General features: G+C 41.2%; 1 protein-coding gene across 1 annotated transcript in view; it reads right to left on the bottom strand.

The window, feature by feature from the left end:
• Window positions 1–19,411, bottom strand: part of igsf3 (immunoglobulin superfamily, member 3) — an 82,401-nt gene that overhangs the window by 46,442 nt on the left and 16,548 nt on the right. The window contains exon 2 of the mRNA XM_084908697.1: window positions 16,225–16,605. Coding sequence (XP_084764823.1) covers window positions 16,225–16,605 — 381 coding nt within the window. The remainder of the gene's footprint in view (window positions 1–16,224; window positions 16,606–19,411) is intronic.

Here is a 19,411-nt window from a genome sequence, read left to right as displayed (position 1 = left end):
GCAGGAAGACCTACATGAGGATGCTCTTTGTATACTACAGTGTTCAACACTATAATCCCAGACATTATCACCACCAAACTGGACCACATTCAGACCCCCCCACATTTAGCTGCTTCTGGATCATACTTCCTAACCAACTGGCCTCAGGCTACGTCCACACTAGCCCGGATAGATTTGAAAACGGCATTTTCGTCTGAAAACGCTCCGCGTCCACACTAGCGTTTTCAGTCGTTTTCACAGAGTTGTGCGTCCACATTGAAACGACCGAAAATGCTTACGTTCCATTCCTACGCATGCACAAAAGCGAGTGAGAATTAAAGAATTTGAAGAAAAGCTATCTGGAGCATGTATAAACTGATAATAATCTTTTTTAGGGCTGTCAAAATTGAGAGCAATCAAAACAACTGCTGTATAATGCACTCCGCTATCTTTGTTTAATTGGTCACATGACTGCATCACATGACTAAAATGCATCATCGTTTTAGAAAGTCTGCGCTTTCGAGCGTCCACACTGCGATGGGACAGCTCCGTTTTGAAATATGCGTTTTCGAGAGCGTTTCCAAAACGCTGCGTTTTTCCTTAAGGAAAACGCTGTCTCAGTGTGGACGGGAGGCCAAAACGGAGAGAAAACGATGCGTTCTCAAACAAAACGCATTAGTGTGGACGTAGCCTCAATCAGTCCGACTTGGCCCCCGCTGTCACACAGCACCGGATCCCAGCAGGGTTGCTTTCTCAGCCCTCTACATTACACCCTGTACACATATGACTGTACACCAACCCACCCAACCAACGTCATCATCAAGCACGCCAATGACACCACCGTGGTTGGGCTCATCAGGCTCAGAAAATAACCTGAAGCGGAACATCCTTAAAACAAAAGAACTCATAATGGACTTCAGGAGACACAGACGGGTCTACTACTCTCTCTTTATATATGGAGAACAAGTAGAATCTGTCTTCACCTTCAGGTTTCTGGGCACCCACATTGTCCGTTGATCTCACAAATGCCCCGGTAAAGAAGGCCCAGCGGTGGCTGCACGTCGTCTGTGTCCTGAGGAATATTAACCTGGACCAAAAGCTGCTGCTGGCCTTCTACGACTCTTCAGTAGAGCGTGCTCTCCTACTGCTTGGGTGTTCAGCTTTCCTGTTCTCAGGAAGTCTGAACACCACATTTGTAAATCAAATAGTTGATAAAGCTAAAGTCAGAGGCATGTAAATGTTTTTTTAAATAAAATGAAAAAATAAATAAATGAATAAATAAATATATATATATTTTTTTTTTCCCCCAATAAAATAATATAATATATAAAGTATATATAAAGTATAATTTCAATATAACAGAAAACATTGTTTTTCACAGTGTTTACTACCACATAAGTGTATCAACATCATCGCTGAGCTCATAAGCATGCACAGAATTTCTGAATCATCAAAGTGCTGTTTAAAAAGAAATGTATCAAACTTCTGTTAACTATCATTATATCCTCTGAAGATGAACGCATGTTCTGAGCTGAGTGTGCAGAAATAATATAATTCATATATTATAATGAATGCATTAGCCATTGTTTATTATCAAATTGCAGCCCTGTAGTGTAAACCACCTCATTTGGAAAAATTATTAAAGCAGACAACAAATTAGTCGATAATTTGCTTTTCAAATCAGGCACTATGAGTGGAATATCTCACACTATCTTGACCGATCAAAGAGGCCTCCGCACTGCGCTATTATATCACACCAAATCCAATCTTCTAAAAATGTGAAGAGAGATGAAATAGAAATCAGGGGGGTGAGCTGAGAGGGGTAAGAGGATATGAGAGATCTTACAGATGCTGTTATGAGATTTTCAGTGAGTCGTCGGTGCTCTACCGCTATTGGAACATCACTCTGGGTGGCTGTTTGAGCGTCAATGTGTGCCATACGCTGTAACACAAAGGTCACGGTGACCGAAAGGAAAAAGGCCTCTTCGTTTAATAAAGGGTCTCTCAAGCATTCCTTTGTCTCTCTCTCTGCCATGCATGTCTGGGCTCTGTCCCATTTTTTCTCCTCACTCAAGTTTCATTCTAGCTACACACCAACACCTTCACTATAAACCCTGCTCCCTTATGCCCTCTCCACCACACGATCTGGTGAGTTTCCTTTGTTAGACAAGTTGCTTGTCAGCACCTAATTATCACTTATTTTCCTTCTTTCTTTAGTTGACTTTCTCCTCCAGCTCATCTTTTTTTTTTCAAAACAGGAAGGCATCTCGATCCCACTTTAATATTTTTTTTTTTTTTACATCACATAATTATCAATTCCTTTTTTAAATTCTTGTGTATTCTAAACTAGTTAATGAGTGGCATCCTCTCCGTATGACACTGTGCAAAAAGAAATCAGACATGGAGAAACAGAGCGAAGCCCCTGCAGCTATTTCCGCTCATTATACCTAAAGGTGGAAGGGACAGGCACATCAAAGATGGGCGGTCTCTCACACTCTCTCTCACTCTCTACTTTCTCCCTCACTTACAAACTCACCTAAACACACCGAACGTCAAGCCTGAGGGAACAGCTGCTCTCTGACACACATAGATGGGGATAAGTGACTGAGGTATTTCCCTCTGTGTGCCCAAACATTTCCTCCAGAGCTGTGACTCAGCGGTGATGGGTCACTGAATCATGCACAGCGCTAACGGACATGATGCTTATCAACATAAAAATTTAGAAGAAAATGTAATTTAATATCAAAATTGAGTACTTCATACCATGAGTTGCTTTCCAAAAGCATGAATCTCCTGCCATCTGTGCAACAACCACAGGGGTTCTGATACCAAGAATTTGCAATACAAACGTCCACGGTCGCTTGTGAGTTGTAGTCTTCCCTTCTTGTAATAACCCTCTACCTACACCTCTGCCCCACCTGCTGCCTCCACATTGCTCCTCGAGTTGAGCCTCCATTACATGACTAATAGAGGTGTCAGGACATACACACCTTGAAAAAGTTAAGAGCAGCAATTCAGTGTATGAATGTTAACAGAGACAAATCAGGAGGAGGGTTATGCAACAGCTATGGCTAATATGGAACAAATGGTAGCCAAGTTATCTGCTTTTTGTTAAAATAGATCACTTTTTAACTATAAACCTCTTGCAATATTATTGGTTAAACAGCATGTGTGTACATAAAAGTTGAGAAATAGCATTTGAGGAACAGCAGTTAGCATCTATATGTATGTAATGACACACTAATTAGCTATGTGCGAATGATGCTCATACAGTTATCAATGTGAAGGCGTGTGTGGTAAATCAGAAATCTCGAGTACTCACTCAGAAGTTTTATCTTGATCTCCCCCTTAAAGTCCAAATTCACACTGCAGTTGAAGACGGCAGCAGTGAATGTAAACAGTTGTCCAATAAAACTGTCGAACTCGTAATGTGTAATACCACTGCTGTGGTGTGTGTCTAAATAAGGGCAGAAATAAGAAGGTTCTATTTGTGAATGTGCTGCAGAAAAGTTTAGTGCCTATGAGGGCTGGAAGACTCCAGTTTACTACTATGACTACTAAAACAGCATCCCTCCCAGCTCCAATTTCTAAGGTAACAGGAACCACAGACAGTAGAAGAAAAACATCATCCACTGGTTTCTGAAGTCCCACTCTGAAACCTCTGTCAGTGCAGTTTCACAAAGAAAAACCAGATGTGAGGTGGAGGAGCAGGTCTCGCTGTAAAACTGCTTGCTCGTTGGTTTTTATCAATTAAATTGTTGGCCAATATGCGCATGAATATTATAACAGATAAGGCACCTTTTTAAGGCAGTATGCCCAAGATAAAAAAAAAATCTGTTATAAATTTTCATTGCTATAACCTAAGAATGAGTAAACAGGCCAATAAACTCAGCAGGAAATTGTTTACAGAGGTCAAGTCAGGAAGCTGTTTTCCCCATAGACATCGGAAGTCTTTTTGCAGCCACAGCTATTTAAACCCGAAGGCTTTAAGATAGACTGCAGGTTTAAGACACTTACAGACTTTTTTTTTTTTTTTGGCTGGCTGGCTGGAAGCTGCATCCATGTTTTACGCTGTCTAAGAAAGGAACACAGCACTGGTAGTCTGGTGAAAGCTGCGGTATTTAAAAGATTTCTCAGGTAACAACTGAGCTGGAAATATAACCACAATATAAAGCATGAATAACAATATCAATAATAATCAGAATTATGGAGTTAAACTTACAATCCAGCAATGATCAAGTGATTATGCCTGGAGTAAAAAGATTTTTTTTTAAATTTATTCAATTTGATCTTTTTAATGAACTGAAACGGTGGCCTTAAACATCCAAGCACCCCAACCCAACTGTGAACCCTCTTTCAAAGACACTTAGATCTTTTCCTCAGAACCAACAAGGCATGCTCGGGATTATTATACGTGCCACAGAGCATGAATTAATGTTAACTGCTTAATTGTACCATGTGGGCTCCTGTGTGGAATCATCTGTGTTCATTGTCTTTCTCTGCTCATTTATTTAATTTCTTTCTTCAGTTTTGTCTGGTATAAATTCACCGGTGTATCTCTCTAGTTTGCTTTTATGAGCTTTATGTGAATTTGTTCACTTTCTTGAGCTGTACAGCACGGGTATAGAGGGAGTGGAATAACAAAAGAAGAAAGTGGGAGAAGAAAAGAAAGACGGGCAGTGAGTGAAAGAGTGGGCTTTGTTATTGTGGCGGGAGAACGGTGACGTAGAGTTAAAAGGCTGAGTTTTGCGATAAGAAAGGGATCCACGGTGAGACGAAGCTTTCAAATATGAAACTGTGTTTACACAAAGGCAGAAGAGGGGGATTTAAGACTAACTAAGATGCACAGGAACACGCACGGGCACACGAGCGCATACATATGCACAAAATATGACACTACCTCTTACTGAGGACCAGCCAGGAAATGAGCCTGAGTGAGTGAGTATGGAAGATGGAGAGTAAGCAAGAGATTAAAAGGCAAGGCGTGAGAGGAGGGGTAGTCTGAAGAGAGGTGGGAGTATGAAAGACAAATCTTCCTAAGAGCGTTTGAGAAGAGCTGTGTGCAAAGCTATCGTTGACTGAAATCCTTTAGAGCATCAAAGATTTACTCATCATGCCTAAACACATGAAATATTCCTTCTACCCCACCCTTCCCGATTCGGTATCAACCTCCTCTTTCCCCCCTGCTTTCTCCGTGTTTCTCTTCTTCTTCAGCTAAAGACCAACTTTATATGTCTTTCCATCTGTCATACGCTTCCTTTAATATCTTCCATCTGGCCATGTATTCAAATAACATGAATTACAGCAAACACTCTGCACCCGGAAAACGAGAAATATAAACAGACACCACCCCAGTGAGGGTTTGTTAGTTTTTATCCGTTGCTACTGTCCTGAAGGTTGTTAGCACATGTGCAGGCTTTTGCTCTGACGGCCAATAACATCCCAGAGTTAAGCGCACTTCTACACACAAACACAGATGCTGCCACGCAATACTCTGTCTACCTACAGGCACACATGAGTGCACCCGGGCAAAGGAATACAACATGCACAGTTATTCACGCACCTTTTCCTCTTGCTCACTACAAGCGGCTTTCATCAAGCATATTATGATTGCAATATTACTGGAGGTGGAAGTATTAAAACTAATAGGCTCCATCCCTGTCCTGCACTAGCTGCATTTTCTACTCCTGCCTTACAGGAGCTCCCACCATTTTCCTTCATCGTCACTCCAGCCCCAGATGGTAAAGCACTGTGACCAATTAAAGACTTCCCTGAGGATAGAACCAGTTATAGCCCCAGCCATCTGACCATTTCTGTTTTCTAGTGTGTGTATGTGCATGTATAAGCCTTGCAAGAGATATCAGTGCTTTTTAATCAGACTACAAAGCCTTGTTTTTTGGCCAGTTCCATACTCCCTCTCGCTTAAAAAGCATATACTGGCATACAAGTCCAGGAATAGTCATCTAGAGCCTTTGCTTGGCTCCTCCTTCGTGGCTCCTGTATCACCACATTGACTCAAGCTAAAGACAGAGTCAGGGTCTATTAGTGGTGAAAAGTCTTAGCAACTGTACACGTGTTCTGTTACCATTTCAGAAATGGTACCACTGAAGGAGATGGGTGACAAAGGGAGGTGGGCAGTGCTCAATCACTAGGCACCCATCCAGCAGGGCAGCAGATGAGGGAGCAACTGTCTGTATGAGCTGCCAGCACTGAGGGAAATTAGGCATGTGCCAGCCCTGCTCCTCTCGCTCTCTCTCACCCACATGCAACACACCCACACGCTCACACCCACTTCTTTCCGCACACATCCCAAGGTGGCCACCCAGGCACCGGGGCACAGGTGGCAGCATATGTTTGTCGTCTGCTCTGAGGTCAACTGAGAGGAAGAAACCGACTGCCTCTGTCTGCTCATGTGTGAAGCGTCAGTCCGTACTTACAAAAGCTTTTAGATACTTGCAAGTGTGTGTGTGTGTGTGTGTGTGTGTGTGTGTGTGTGTGTGTGTGTGTGCGTGTGTGTGTGTGTGTGTACACATTGTTGGAATCTGTACAGCAGATTTAAGATAGTGTTTTGTCCCCGAGTTGGAATTTGAAGGCAATGAGCTTGCTTGCCTCGGTGCTGCTTCACTAAATTGAGTTAAGCCTCCCAGGCTTCTCTACTTTTATTTTTCACTTCTACACCAGCACTTAAAAAATAGCCCGTGGCATTCATCCTACACTCAAATCCACTACATCAGACATTTTAACTAAATCTCTGTTTCCCATTGCAAATAACGAGGCCGTGATTAGTATGCTAATGAGGTGGGTGTGATGCTAATCTTTAAACCGGTATCCATTTAGTCCCCATCTCCTTTAACCGTTCTTTGCATATGCCTGTCAATAAGAACTGCTAAGAGTATACAGAACTATAAACAACAGGGTTACCCATGAAAACTTAAAGTAGTGCAACATCCCTGTCAACTTGCTCTGTGCAGATAACATTGTTAGAGCCTTTTGATTAAGTTGATACTTAACATAATCTACAGCTTCTTATCCTGCGTGGTCTTTCTTCCACATGCTTGATGCTATGTATGAGCCATCAGCATGGAGGCCCAGTCCCGTGAAGTGTAGCTTCTGTGCTTGCTACTACAGCCAGTTGTGCTGCACAAATGGTAAGATCGTTGCCAAAGATTAGTTGGCAGAGCACGAAAAATTTGTATGGGTGGAGTAAAGAGTAACTCAACAATGCCACTATTCTACCATTGCACACACAGGACACGTTATGTCTTTTACAGTTGTGTAAGTGTTATGCCCTGCCACATGGCAGGCCATAAATGCCAGTATTTGTGTATGCTCTTGTACAAAAAATAATGTGTAAATACATTCGGATGGTGGTGTGCATCCATATTAAAAGGGGTTATCAGATACTGAAGTGAGAAAGTCCCCCCCTTTATTCTCAGATGAGGCTTCCAACCAACCGCCAACTTTAAACAATGGAGCAGAAGCAACCTGGAACACACTCAGAACCGTGTGACTGCTCGAGGATATTACACTAGAAGTTCCACTCTTTACCAACACATTTTAACAACGCGAATACAACCACTCATTAGCAAATTCATTCACATCCATATTTATGATGAATTCATATTCAAACGGTGGCTGTGCTCCGTTAATCTCGCAGAGGAGGCAGCAGGCCCCTGAGGGTTAGCGCTTAGCTAAGCTAATCAAATCAACCAGAGGAACGGTGGAGTATCTTGAGCCCATTACATAAACATTAATACACACAAATGCATGTGCATCCACGTGCACATGCATTTGTGTGCATACAAACATGCATTTTGTAGTTTTCTAATTTGTTGACACATGAAATCCTTTCTCATCTGCCAAACTCAGTGGTGTAGGGCAATGAGCTAAATGCAGAGCACCACTGACATCGTTAATATTTTTGTAAGTGTTACAGTCAAAATCTGCAAGGCAGTGAATGTCTCAAAATGTGTCTGTAGGCAATGATGGTTTTCAGCTTTGTAACAGCAATAGCTGGCCCATCTTGCACCTTAGTAGTTTTCACAGGTACAGCAAGTCCCTTACAAGATCCAGGACCTGATTTGGTCCAAATCTTACTCACTGTAATAGGGTAGAGCGGTGTGAACTGAGCCCAGCTATCATAATGTTCCCAATATAAAATTGCTGTTTTAAACTTTGAGTACAGAAAACATGATTGTATTTTTTAAACAACTATTCTCTTCTTATTTGTTTGTTTAACACTATTTTGAGTCAGGGTCGTTATCCTGTTTACTTAGACCGTACCAATTTTAGATCCCTTCTTTAAAAATAATGTTATGGAAGTCAGGTTCCAGTGTTTGATCTGCTTGCATTTGAGTCTAAAATGTTGGAACTGTTAGTATCTGCAACCTTATTAGTTTGGTCTTCTGTGACTTTGGCAATGTACACAATTAATTTGTCCGATATCCAAACTGTTTTCTAACTGAACGCGTCTATTCAGTGTTTCAAAGTCACTCGAGTGTCAGACAGTTGGCAGGACCTAAGAGGCATCTTAGAGCGGTACCTAGTGTCAGAAAGACATATGTGATCTTGACTGTTTTGGGAAAGGTCTGAAGATAAATTTAAAATGTAGTTGCTTAACTGCCAGTTTTAAAGAGCCATAGATTGGTAGGAAAATATAATTTCGGAATCATTTTTATCTACCCACTACACAGTTTGCACATGTACATACAATAAAGTCCGACTTGTCCTACATGACTACAGAGAATCAAGGTATCCTATGCAGCACTATTATACTCAGTGCTACATGTTCTATTCAGTGGTTGTATTGTCTAACACGATGATCCACCGGGTTGTTAAAGCCCTCTTCACTGATGTTCAGTGGAAAGCGTGTGCTCCAATGGGAGCACTACAGCACCATCCCTCTCAGACTCAATTATGGGTGCGACATCTGTCCTGACTGACAGCTCACTACAGTGTGTGACTGTGGCTGTGTTTGTGTTTCCAGTGTGCATACATAAATGTGTCTGTGTATGGTGGGTAAGAGTGGCAGTAACGTTATCGAGCAGGAAACCCCGTCCGCTAAAGTGGATGAGCTGTGCAAGAAATTGCAAGCCAGCCACAGTGATAAAATCTCTTTCCATCTGGAGTCCTGCCTGGTCGGCAGCTTAGAGCCAGTTTGTGCATGCATACGCACACATACACACGTTTCTGTGTTTCTGAACACACTTAGTCATAATGCATTGCCTAGCTCCTTTCCTTTTAACTTTTTAGCCAAATCTTTGACAACCTTTGCACTAGCCTGAAAACCAAATTTAACCCACCAAAAAAGCCATTTGAAGGTCACAAAAGGAATGCCTTCACTGTGTTGGTTCACTCACACAAAGACCAGAAGATCTGTATAAGTGCAAGAGGCGTGCACAAATGGAAGGAAAGGAAATCTAATTATAAAAAGAAACAGAGGGTTGTTAAGGCAAATCTGAGGGGAAGCAAAGAAATTTAGGTGTCACTGCAAGGAGAGACAAAAGAGATAAAAAGCTCCAGTCATATTCAGGCCTGTGCTCCCGATCAATACCAAGAGACACAGAGATACAGCTTCCCCTGTCTATTCATCTGCTCTTTCTCTCCCCTACTTGCCCCTTTCCCCCAACAGGAAAACATTTTACTCTTCTTTTTTATTTTCGACACAGGGCTTCATCTTCCTTTCTTCCCTTAAAAAAAAAAAGAAAAGAAAAAGAAATTCCTCCCTTCATATTTTTCATCCCATTTTTCCTCATCAGCCTTTATTCAATCACAGATTTCCTCCACAATCTTGCGCTTCAATCACCCTTACAGCTTTGTGATAAAGCTCAGTGAACAGCTGTATTGACAAAACCATATACCTGCATGACAAACATGGGCTGGGGGGGCTGAAGTCTGGAGTAGGAATTGACTCTGTAGATTAATGGAGCGAGCGGGATTCAGGTGGGGAGACAGCATAGAGAACAGGAAAACAGGGGAGGAGGGCGGTGTCTTTGTACGAAAGATAGTGAGATGACATTTTCCTGATCTGTCTATCCCATTAAGTGAAGCAGAGGAGTGCAGCTTGGCATCATTGAATCCTCTGCAAACAGAAAGGCAGGGGAAACGCACAAATCAGACACGTGCACAGTGCTGAGCTCAGCAGAGGCATGATCCCGCCACTCTCACTGGGAACGTATGTTTTTAGCAGTGCACAGTCTCAGCAATGCTTCGAAAAATCTACACTCCTCTTTTCCCCTTTCCCTACACAGAAAAGATAACTGCATTATGACCTTTGTTGGGCATCACTTCACTACATAAGCACATTTTTATTACCAGGTCAAAAAAGGGGAAGAAGTACTCCCCTTCAGAACCTATAAGCACTGCAACGGACATAACATGTTTTTTTGCAGATTGGTTTAATCTGCAAACCAATAATTGCATAAATTCATTATCTGGACTGTGCCTGGATCACTGCTCACTAACTATTAATTCTAATAGAACGGTACTTGTCATTGGGAAACATCAGGGAGCAAAGTTAATCATATTTAAAGAGGAATTGTAAAGGACATTAAAGGGACAAATGGTTATAGCTAGAAACGTAGGTCAAAATATCTCCAAACAGCAGGTCGGAAGAAGAGCTACAACATCACAAACTGCTAAAAAATGTGGCTGTGAGAGAAAAAGATTGCAAAGCATGCAGAAGACTGCAGACTGCTGGAAGTGACAGTTAATGAGCGCAAGACTGATCAGAGTACCCGTGGTGACCCCGTCCACTCCTAGAATGTGTACAATGGCAGACATGCATCTGAAGGAGGCCATCTGCTGCTACTGCCTTGGTATTTGATATCAGAGGGCGCCTTCAGAAGTGTCTTGAAGTCCATACTGTGACAGATCAGCTGTTTATTGTGGCTGGTCGGTGTACGGGGAATTATGATTAATAGAAACAGGCTAACAGACATGTCTTTTTTTTTATATTTGTTCAGTCATGGTTTAACTTATAAAATGATTCATTTTGCTTTCAAATACTGGTTATTTGTTTTTTAATAATGTGCATTTTTATGTCTGAGAACAGAATATGAGCTGGGTAAGAGAATACACAGCAGAAAAAATAAAGAAATTAAATAAATGAAATATGAGCCATAATAATAACCAAAATAAAAACTCTGGAAAAATTGGGTATTTTGCTGCGGTTTGTTGTGAATTTGTTTTTGGGTTTTTTTGCCCAACGGTATTTGAATAATGGGAATCTCCAAGCCCTCAGCTCTAGTCTTTTACTTTTTCCTCTTTCCTTCTCAGACGCCTCAATTTGTGCTGGCTAATTGCATTCAGGAGTTGCATGGCGGTTGGTAACTGCATTAACCTCGGGAGTCACATCAGGCAGAGACTATTTAAAAACACACCCCTATAGTGCCAGTTGTATTGTGGGTAATGCCTCTAGGAAGCGTAACCAATCACATCGGAGTGAGACGAAGAGCTCATCATTTATTGGTCACATACTCTTTTCAGCATCGCTCCACTACCTATTTCCAATACTGCCTCCTTCTGTCCCTATTCCCCTCTTTCCCAATTTCCTTATGTCTGCCTTATTTTATATTTCTTTAACAAAAACAAAACAAAACAAAAAAAAAAAAAAAAAACACACCATATATCCAAAATTTTACTTCCTCAAAACTGCTTGCTGCCAAATGTATTTTTTTCTGATGTCACACATCTCAAGATGGACATGTTCTTCTTTTCTCTCATTTAGAGAAGGCGAATAACAGAAAGCCATTCGTTCATGAACTTACCATGGCTTTGATTACCCATCTTTTTTACTCTGTTACTATAGTCCTGGCTTCTGCCAAACATGGAGGCTAGAATCTGTATATGTGCCAGCACAATGACTCCTGTGTGTTCTATGGCAGTGAGGGTATATGGAGAGCAGCGTGTCTCAGCGAGGGCTTGTTGTTCTGCTAGTTGTTGGACAAGCTCACACACAGGCTGGTGCGTAGGATAAGGACAACCGTGACAGCCATGTCAGGCTGTTGTCCTTTTCTTCTGCAATCTGATGTGTAGGAGGAAGTCAAACAGGCACAAGCACACACACATAGAAAGAAAAAAAAAAAATCACACACAAGAGCATACACCCAAGTGAAACAGACTGAGCTTAGTCAGCCTCCAACTTAAGAGAACGGAGGTGTACAGAGGGAAATGCCAGGTGATCTTTGACTTTAAAAAGCTTCACATCACTCAGGTTAAATGCACACCTTATGTAATATTTGACAATAACAGTGGAGCATGCATAAACAACAACAACAACAACAATTATTACAGTAAAAGCACATGATTAAAAAACAGAAAAAAGGGAAAAATGATTATGCATTTATGCGACATATACCCTCCATTGTGATGACCATAGCAAATTGTGGTTCACTCAACCCAGTTTGCTAATCTAGTAAAGCGGTGTGAATCATAATTATTTCTCTGTCAAACAGTCATGTGGAGCTTTACATCTGCTGCTGTCCAGACTTCCCATCAGAGCTGCCCACTGAAAGCTGAAGGTTTAAAGCAGCAGGCGAGCATTCAACACATAACAACGTGAGCAGCGCTCCTGTTTAACTGATGAGAGAAACTAAATCATTTACCTCATCACAGATGTGGGAGAACCTGCAGCAACTGTGAAGTGCATGCAGACAGCTGTGATTAAGCTTCTGTAATAAACCCTTAAGTGTTTAGATGTACTTAAGTTTAACACTCTGGCTAAGACAGACTAAGGTAAAAACAGAGAAGCATGGTAGATTGTTTTTTTTTTTAAAGGAGTTAAAATCATAAGCAACATGCTTGAATAGAAAGACACAGATGATGTTTCAACCATGACTCTAGTAAATTCATATTGGTGACACAAAGGAGCAAATACTCGAATCATAATAGTAAACTGCTAAATTTGATTTCACTAACAGAATTCTAAAACATCCCACACACATTTTCAACCCTGCAACAAAAATAAATCTACAATTTTAACACAGTTGGGTAGCTGCGATGAGTGTACCACCAATTCATTAAATAACCAAATGTAAAACAAGATCACAATCCACTTCTGCTTGTGTGTTTAACAAAGGCAAGAAAATATTTTTAGGGTGTTTTCACACTTTAACCTCTTGGTTTCGTATCCTTTCACACAAAGACAAATCCAAGTGAACAAATGTCCCACAGAAGTACACTCGGTCTGCTTACTGGCCTGAAATGTCTCAGAAATAAGCAACAAAAGTAAATACAGGAAGACTGTTTTTGATTAGTGGATAAACAGAAAATCTACATTTATTTTATGCTACAGTTTGTGTACATCTATAGAACTTTTCCAACAGCCAGATTGCTTTATGTTCAAGGATGCAGCAGTTATTTACTTCAAATATGTAATGTATGCCCGAGCTGGGTTAGAATGAGATGATGTAAGCGAACCCTTTTGGAGCTCAACTGGAACCAGACTGGGAGCACCTCCTCCAAAGGGCCATGATGCGGTTGTGCTGGTACCATTTTTCGCAAAAGAGGAAAATGAATCTGACTTCTAAATAGCAAAGGTGTGAAAGAACATTATGCTGTCAAAGTGTCCAAATGCACAGAGGAAAATAATAAAATGTCAAACCTAACCTTTTCTCCTACATACTAAGGATCTTCCCACAGTTTGGAGCCATTCCATAATTTAGTGGATATAATCCAGAATGTGTGCAGTGGTGGCTAATTATCATTGGCACAGGTGAAATATTGGTCTTTTGGGACCAAGCAGAGAAACCTTTTCAGTTGATTAATGGCTTTACCTTCATGGAGGATAAAAAAGTCACAAACTTTCTATCTACCCCCTCCCTAAAAAAAAGAAACAACCCCTTTCAGATAAAAAGAGAAGCAGGTATCACATTTCAAGTAGTCAATAACACACAGTTGTTGTATCCATCTGATAGACAATACAAGATGTTAAACAAAAGGTCACAGTATCGTGCAGAATAATGTGCAGGTTCATGACTGAAACTACTTCCCTTTAGGCAGCAGGTGTTAAGTTCCACATTAAAACCCTTCCCTGCTCTTTGTACAGAAAGATGACAGTGGATGAAACATATCACCTTGAGTAAGACTTAATACAGTAGTACTCAGGGCACAGATTACTGAGCCTTCTTCCCCTACAATTAACCCAGCCACCCCACTGCCAGACACTCACACAGGCATATCCCTTCTGTCTCCCTTTCTATCTCACTTCCTACATGCCTATATGTCTTTCATAATACTCCCTGCTTACGATCATCCTTTGACACTACCCTTGAAACATAATTCCTCAAAGGCACCATCAGCAAAGGTTTTTTTAAATGCATCAGAGGGAGATCAAATTAGAGAAAGGGGCCGGGGTTGATGATGAATAGAAACAGACACGTGACAGTATGAAAGCCAGACGAATGTGCTATAGAAGAGAAATAGGAGGGTGAGAGGAGGGAGAACAAGGTATTGTTTGCTCACAGTGGTCCAGGGAGGCAAACAGCTGCCAGGGGAATACACAGAGACTCAAAAGCACAGTAGAGGAAAGGGGGGAAAATGGAGACCCTGCTGCGTACCCCTGACCCTAGAAACTGGGTTAAGAGGTTAGAGACACAGAAAGAGGCTCAGATAACAGTCCCTCAACACCTCCGCTCACATACTCTGTCTAGCTCTCTCTCACACACTGATCTATAAATACTATGTGCTATCAGCACTGCTGTTTCACAGTGCCCTGCAACTGAGCCCTGCCCCACATTCAGCTCATACTGCTCATGCTAGAAAATACAAACCACTGAAGTCCTAATAGTAACTTATTTGGTGAAAAAGAAAGCTAAACTAACCATTGATCTTCTAGGCAAACAATGTCTTTGCAATGGTGACTCAAAAAGTATGCAAATATTTGCATTTCTCAGCTCGCAGTGATACTGTGCTTTCATCCCATCGGAATCTGCTTTGACCTTAAAAGGAAGGTCAGTCATGAGAGAAATAAAGGCATGAAGTTATGGGGGGAATGGAGTGACAGCTGTGTCTTCAGTACTGCCTTTTGGGTAGATGTGTGTATGACTCCGGAAAATAAGGAGCGGGAGAGGGGAAACTACTGACTGCTACAGTCTCACATTCTGCCAGTACACTGAAAGAGCCCACGGCAATTGATAAATGGGTGGTGTGGGAATACCTGTGTGGATGCGTCTTGGTTTTCCCCCGGTTCAAAACAGGTGGGAAAAACATGACAATGTAGTGAAGTCTTTCAATGCATGTTTCAGTGTGCGCAGGTGCTTTTTTTTATATTTTTATAATTATCCTAACAGTCACTGATCAAACTGTTATATCATTACGCCAAAATGGATGTTTTTTTTGTTGCTTGTTTTTTTTTAGCTAATTTGATTTAATAAATTAAAGTTTTCAAATTTCTGCTAGCAGCTATCATAAGCAGTAGAATATACAGTAATGTGAAAAAGTCTTAAGCCACTCCACATGTCTTTACATTTGGGTCCCAAGGTATCACACTTTCTTGTAAAGTTCTCCAGCCTTTTCACCAATTTTCCATCCAGTTCTTGTACCTGATCTTTTTCACGGGAATGATTTTTTTTGTTTGTTAAGCCACTAAAAACCGACCTATGAATCATTCAAGCATTAAAAAGGCACCTAACACAAAGGATGAAATCATCCATCATGTTCATCGATGGGCTAGCCTCCCTAGAGCACTACATTACTGAAGCAGTTCGAGATCATCTTGACAGGAAATGGAAACAGAAGGCAGCCAAAGAAGAGCTTTGAATGTCTCAAGAATGCCTTGAGAACTATTGTTGAAGATTATTTAAAGAAATTAGAAGAAAGGCTGTGTTGAAGAATAAAGTTCATACCAAATGCTGACTTTCAAGATGTTATGTGTACATGTTTCAAATCGCTGCACGTAGTTCCCATCCTAGCAAAATATTAAGAAATGAGGGGTGACTCGAGACTTCTGCACAGTACTGTATATCTGCGAAGTGGCACATAAACTGCACTGCTGCAAAGGTTAGATTAGTGCTAATGAACCTCTGTTTGAAAGGTGCAAAGCAAACCTCCTCTGCCTAAGCTGAATGCTAATTCAGTATAAAATCTTCCAATTATGTTTCTGTATGCGTATCACAGATGTCACATTAGCCGCATGCTCATGCTCAGCTACACACAGTTTTAGTACCTGTGGTACCGAGATGTGGTTTGACTGCGTGTGTGCATAAGCTTGTTTCTGTGTGTACACGTGTGCTCTTAGAGACTCACCAGTGAGGTTGGTGCGTGCACTGTAGGATCCCAGGTACCGCCCGTCTGTATTGGGTGTGTAACACTCAAACAGACCTTGGTCCTTGGCCTGCACTTTGGTGATGTGCAGCACAGCTGAGTCACTGCTCAGCTTCTCCACAAAGATCTCCCCACTAGTCACCCTCTGGGAATATACGGCATAGGCATAGTTTTTCGTAGCTGTGCTCACAATGCGAATCTCCCGGTCTGGTACTGAAGGGAGGTACATGGACCACTCGAAGTTCTGCTCCGTCCCCTCTTTGTAGCCCGTCACGTTGCACCAGATGGTCACGTGTGAGCCTTCAGTCCGTACGAGCGGCCCACTCTGCACCGTTACCACTCGCTGAGCCACAGCGACACCGGCTAGAGATGGAGAGGTAGTGGGAGCAAGGGAGGAGTGGACAGGGTGAAGGCAGGGAGAGAGGAAAGAGAGAGCATAGGTTACAAAACTGCACTTTAAATATTTAGCATTAACAGAGTTTATGCCCCCCACATCTCCCAGGAATACAGAAACAGTGTGACATGTGCAACTAAGCATTCACGGGTGTGCTTACCAAGGTCGAGGTGTGCACACAGACTCACCCGAACGAGTTCTGAACACCAGTTACCACTTAGAAAAACGAAAAAGAAAAATCACAGTAGCTCACAGCTATGATCTAATCACGCTCACGGCAATCACACACACTCGCATGTTAACCCTTCCCCACAAGGACAGCACCGCAGCTGTACTACACAGTGGTGAGAAGCAGCCATTTGGGAGTCAGGACAGAGGTCAGCATGAGCTGGTAAAATGCGTGTCAAGCTGTACAGACTACAGCTGTGGTTGAAACGGATAATAAACACTGGTTGGCCTGATGCATCCCTAATCTTTAGTCCACATCACGAGTAGAGGTGTGAGCAGACAAAGGATTAGAATCAAACCCATAAATCAGCTGGGTTTATATGATCAAACAAATTTATTATGCACAACATATTGGTATCCAATATGTTGCAAGAAATTTTAAGACAGGAATGCCAAATAAACTATTTAGAAAATAGTTGTTGTTATATTTAGTAGTTCTTTCACCAGAAAGCACCAATAGAAATAAAGCTGAAACAGTAATTCTCACTCACTAGGGGGCGGGGATTATAACTTGGTGTTTTATGTTTATGTACAATGCTGCTCAAGTCTTTAAACTCTGTGAGTAACTAAGCATTTTATATCCTGCAAAATATATACGTGGCCATTAACATTTTCACTGACATTAATTATGTTTCATAAAGTGTATATTAATTACGCACATTAACATTGAAATGTCTGAGGTCAAATCATACAGATTTACCAACATTGTTCACCATGTTATTCTACTAGCCTGTCATTTGCTAAGAAGGTAGCTTTAAAACATCTCCCTCCTGGCTACACACTGCTCTCATTATAAACAAAAATAATTAGTGAACTAAACCATCACAGGGGACTGCAACAAACTGCGAGCAAACCAAGCCCTTGTCAAGACCGATTATTATCACTCTTTGTAGCCTATATTTAGGCGTTCAGCATATGTGAAGTTTGCCTTAATTCCTTATACACACACACACACACACAAAACCACACATATCAAACACACACAGAGAACATTCGCCATTCAGGGAACAACTACAAACATCCCTCTCATTGGGGCCAGAGACAACAGAGCATTTACACATACCCCCAAATCCAGACAGAGTGACAAGTACGCTGTTTCCTGTCTGCACAAGCAACTGGGGATTGCAGCTGTGTTTTCGTGTGTGTGTGTGTGCATGTAAGAAAGAAAGTCTGTAAGAGGCTGTGTCTGTAGGCACAATGCTCAGCATTAATAATTCACTAGAACAGCTTTTTAATTTTAACATCCTCACTCTTACCATAGTAACTTTCTCTCACACTTGCACTACACCCGTCCTTTCATTCACTGTGAGCGCAGGTCCATTAACACCCATGTTTGCCTATCCGAGGTCAATCTTGTAGAAAAACAAAGGGCCCTTTTGCAAATCGTGCTCGCAGAGTCCACAAAACGTAGATGAACGGGAGGAAAAGTTACGATGATTTTGCTGTAGGAGAATACTTTCAATAGAGTCGGAGCAAGCATTGTTATCTAGATGAGGGGCTCGTGTGTTGGTTTGTTTTCCTTGCCTCCTGAGATTCCTGAACACCTTCCACAAATGAACAAGTTTTACAAATCTATTATTGTGAGTCCCTCCCTTTAGTACTCTATGAAATCAGTTAGATGGAAGTGAAAACTGATTAAAATAATCATTCCTCAAGGCAAGGATTTCAAAATTGTACGCCCTCATAATTATGAAAGCAGCCAGTGTAGATAGGTTGACCTTTTCTTCAAAGAGAAATGAAAAACAAAACGCAAAAAAACTCAAGTTAAATTGTTCAAACAGCACAATTATGTTGCAATATTATTGTGTTACTATAGAAACAAGATAAAAGTTTGGAATCTCATTGTAGCTTCCGGTAAGGTCACCAAGCCTTGCTACGTTCCTGTGCGAATATTATAGAAATACTATACAAGACTTGAAATGACAAAGTAGTGTTCCAATTCCACTCTTAATAATGCTGCACTCGTAAGCAGTGTGTGTGGGGGTTATAATCATATTGACATTTTGAATGCGGTCTTGAGTCATTTTTCATAACGCATCGACAATGCTTTATTTACACATTCAATCAATAACACACAACCCATTTAGGCAAGTCATCTTTTGTTTGAACATGGAAATGGAAAGGAATTCAAAAAAATAAAAAGTCACTAAGCAAAATATTTATCCCCGGATTTCTGTGGAGCCCCCCTGGGGGTCATGTGGTAGAGGAAAAATAATTAGATGAGGATCCACAGAAATGGATTAATAAACCACACACACCAGTCAGAGAGGGAATTCAACATGTTTTCATTTATTATTTATTATATTTTCGTTAATAAACTTGCATACTTGTTTATCCAATTTGTATGCAATCTGTGCCGTCAGCTTTTTTCTGCTAATCTGCCAGCTTTGCACATCTTTTTGGACCTGCACATACTGCTGTACCACACTGCAATGATTCATAACCTGTTAAAAATTTGGCAACTGACTTTTACTTGATATAAAAAATGTTTCTACAGAGAGAAAGCATTAAGCACTCAAGACTTAAAACAAGACAGAACGTCTACAA

Source organism: Perissodus microlepis, chromosome 16 (genome assembly GCF_051167445.1).
Source record: "Perissodus microlepis isolate ML-2025 ecotype Zambia chromosome 16, ASM5116744v1, whole genome shotgun sequence".
Classification (NCBI taxonomy): domain Eukaryota; kingdom Metazoa; phylum Chordata; class Actinopteri; order Cichliformes; family Cichlidae; genus Perissodus; species Perissodus microlepis.
This window is presented reverse-complemented; position numbering and strand designations above follow the sequence as displayed.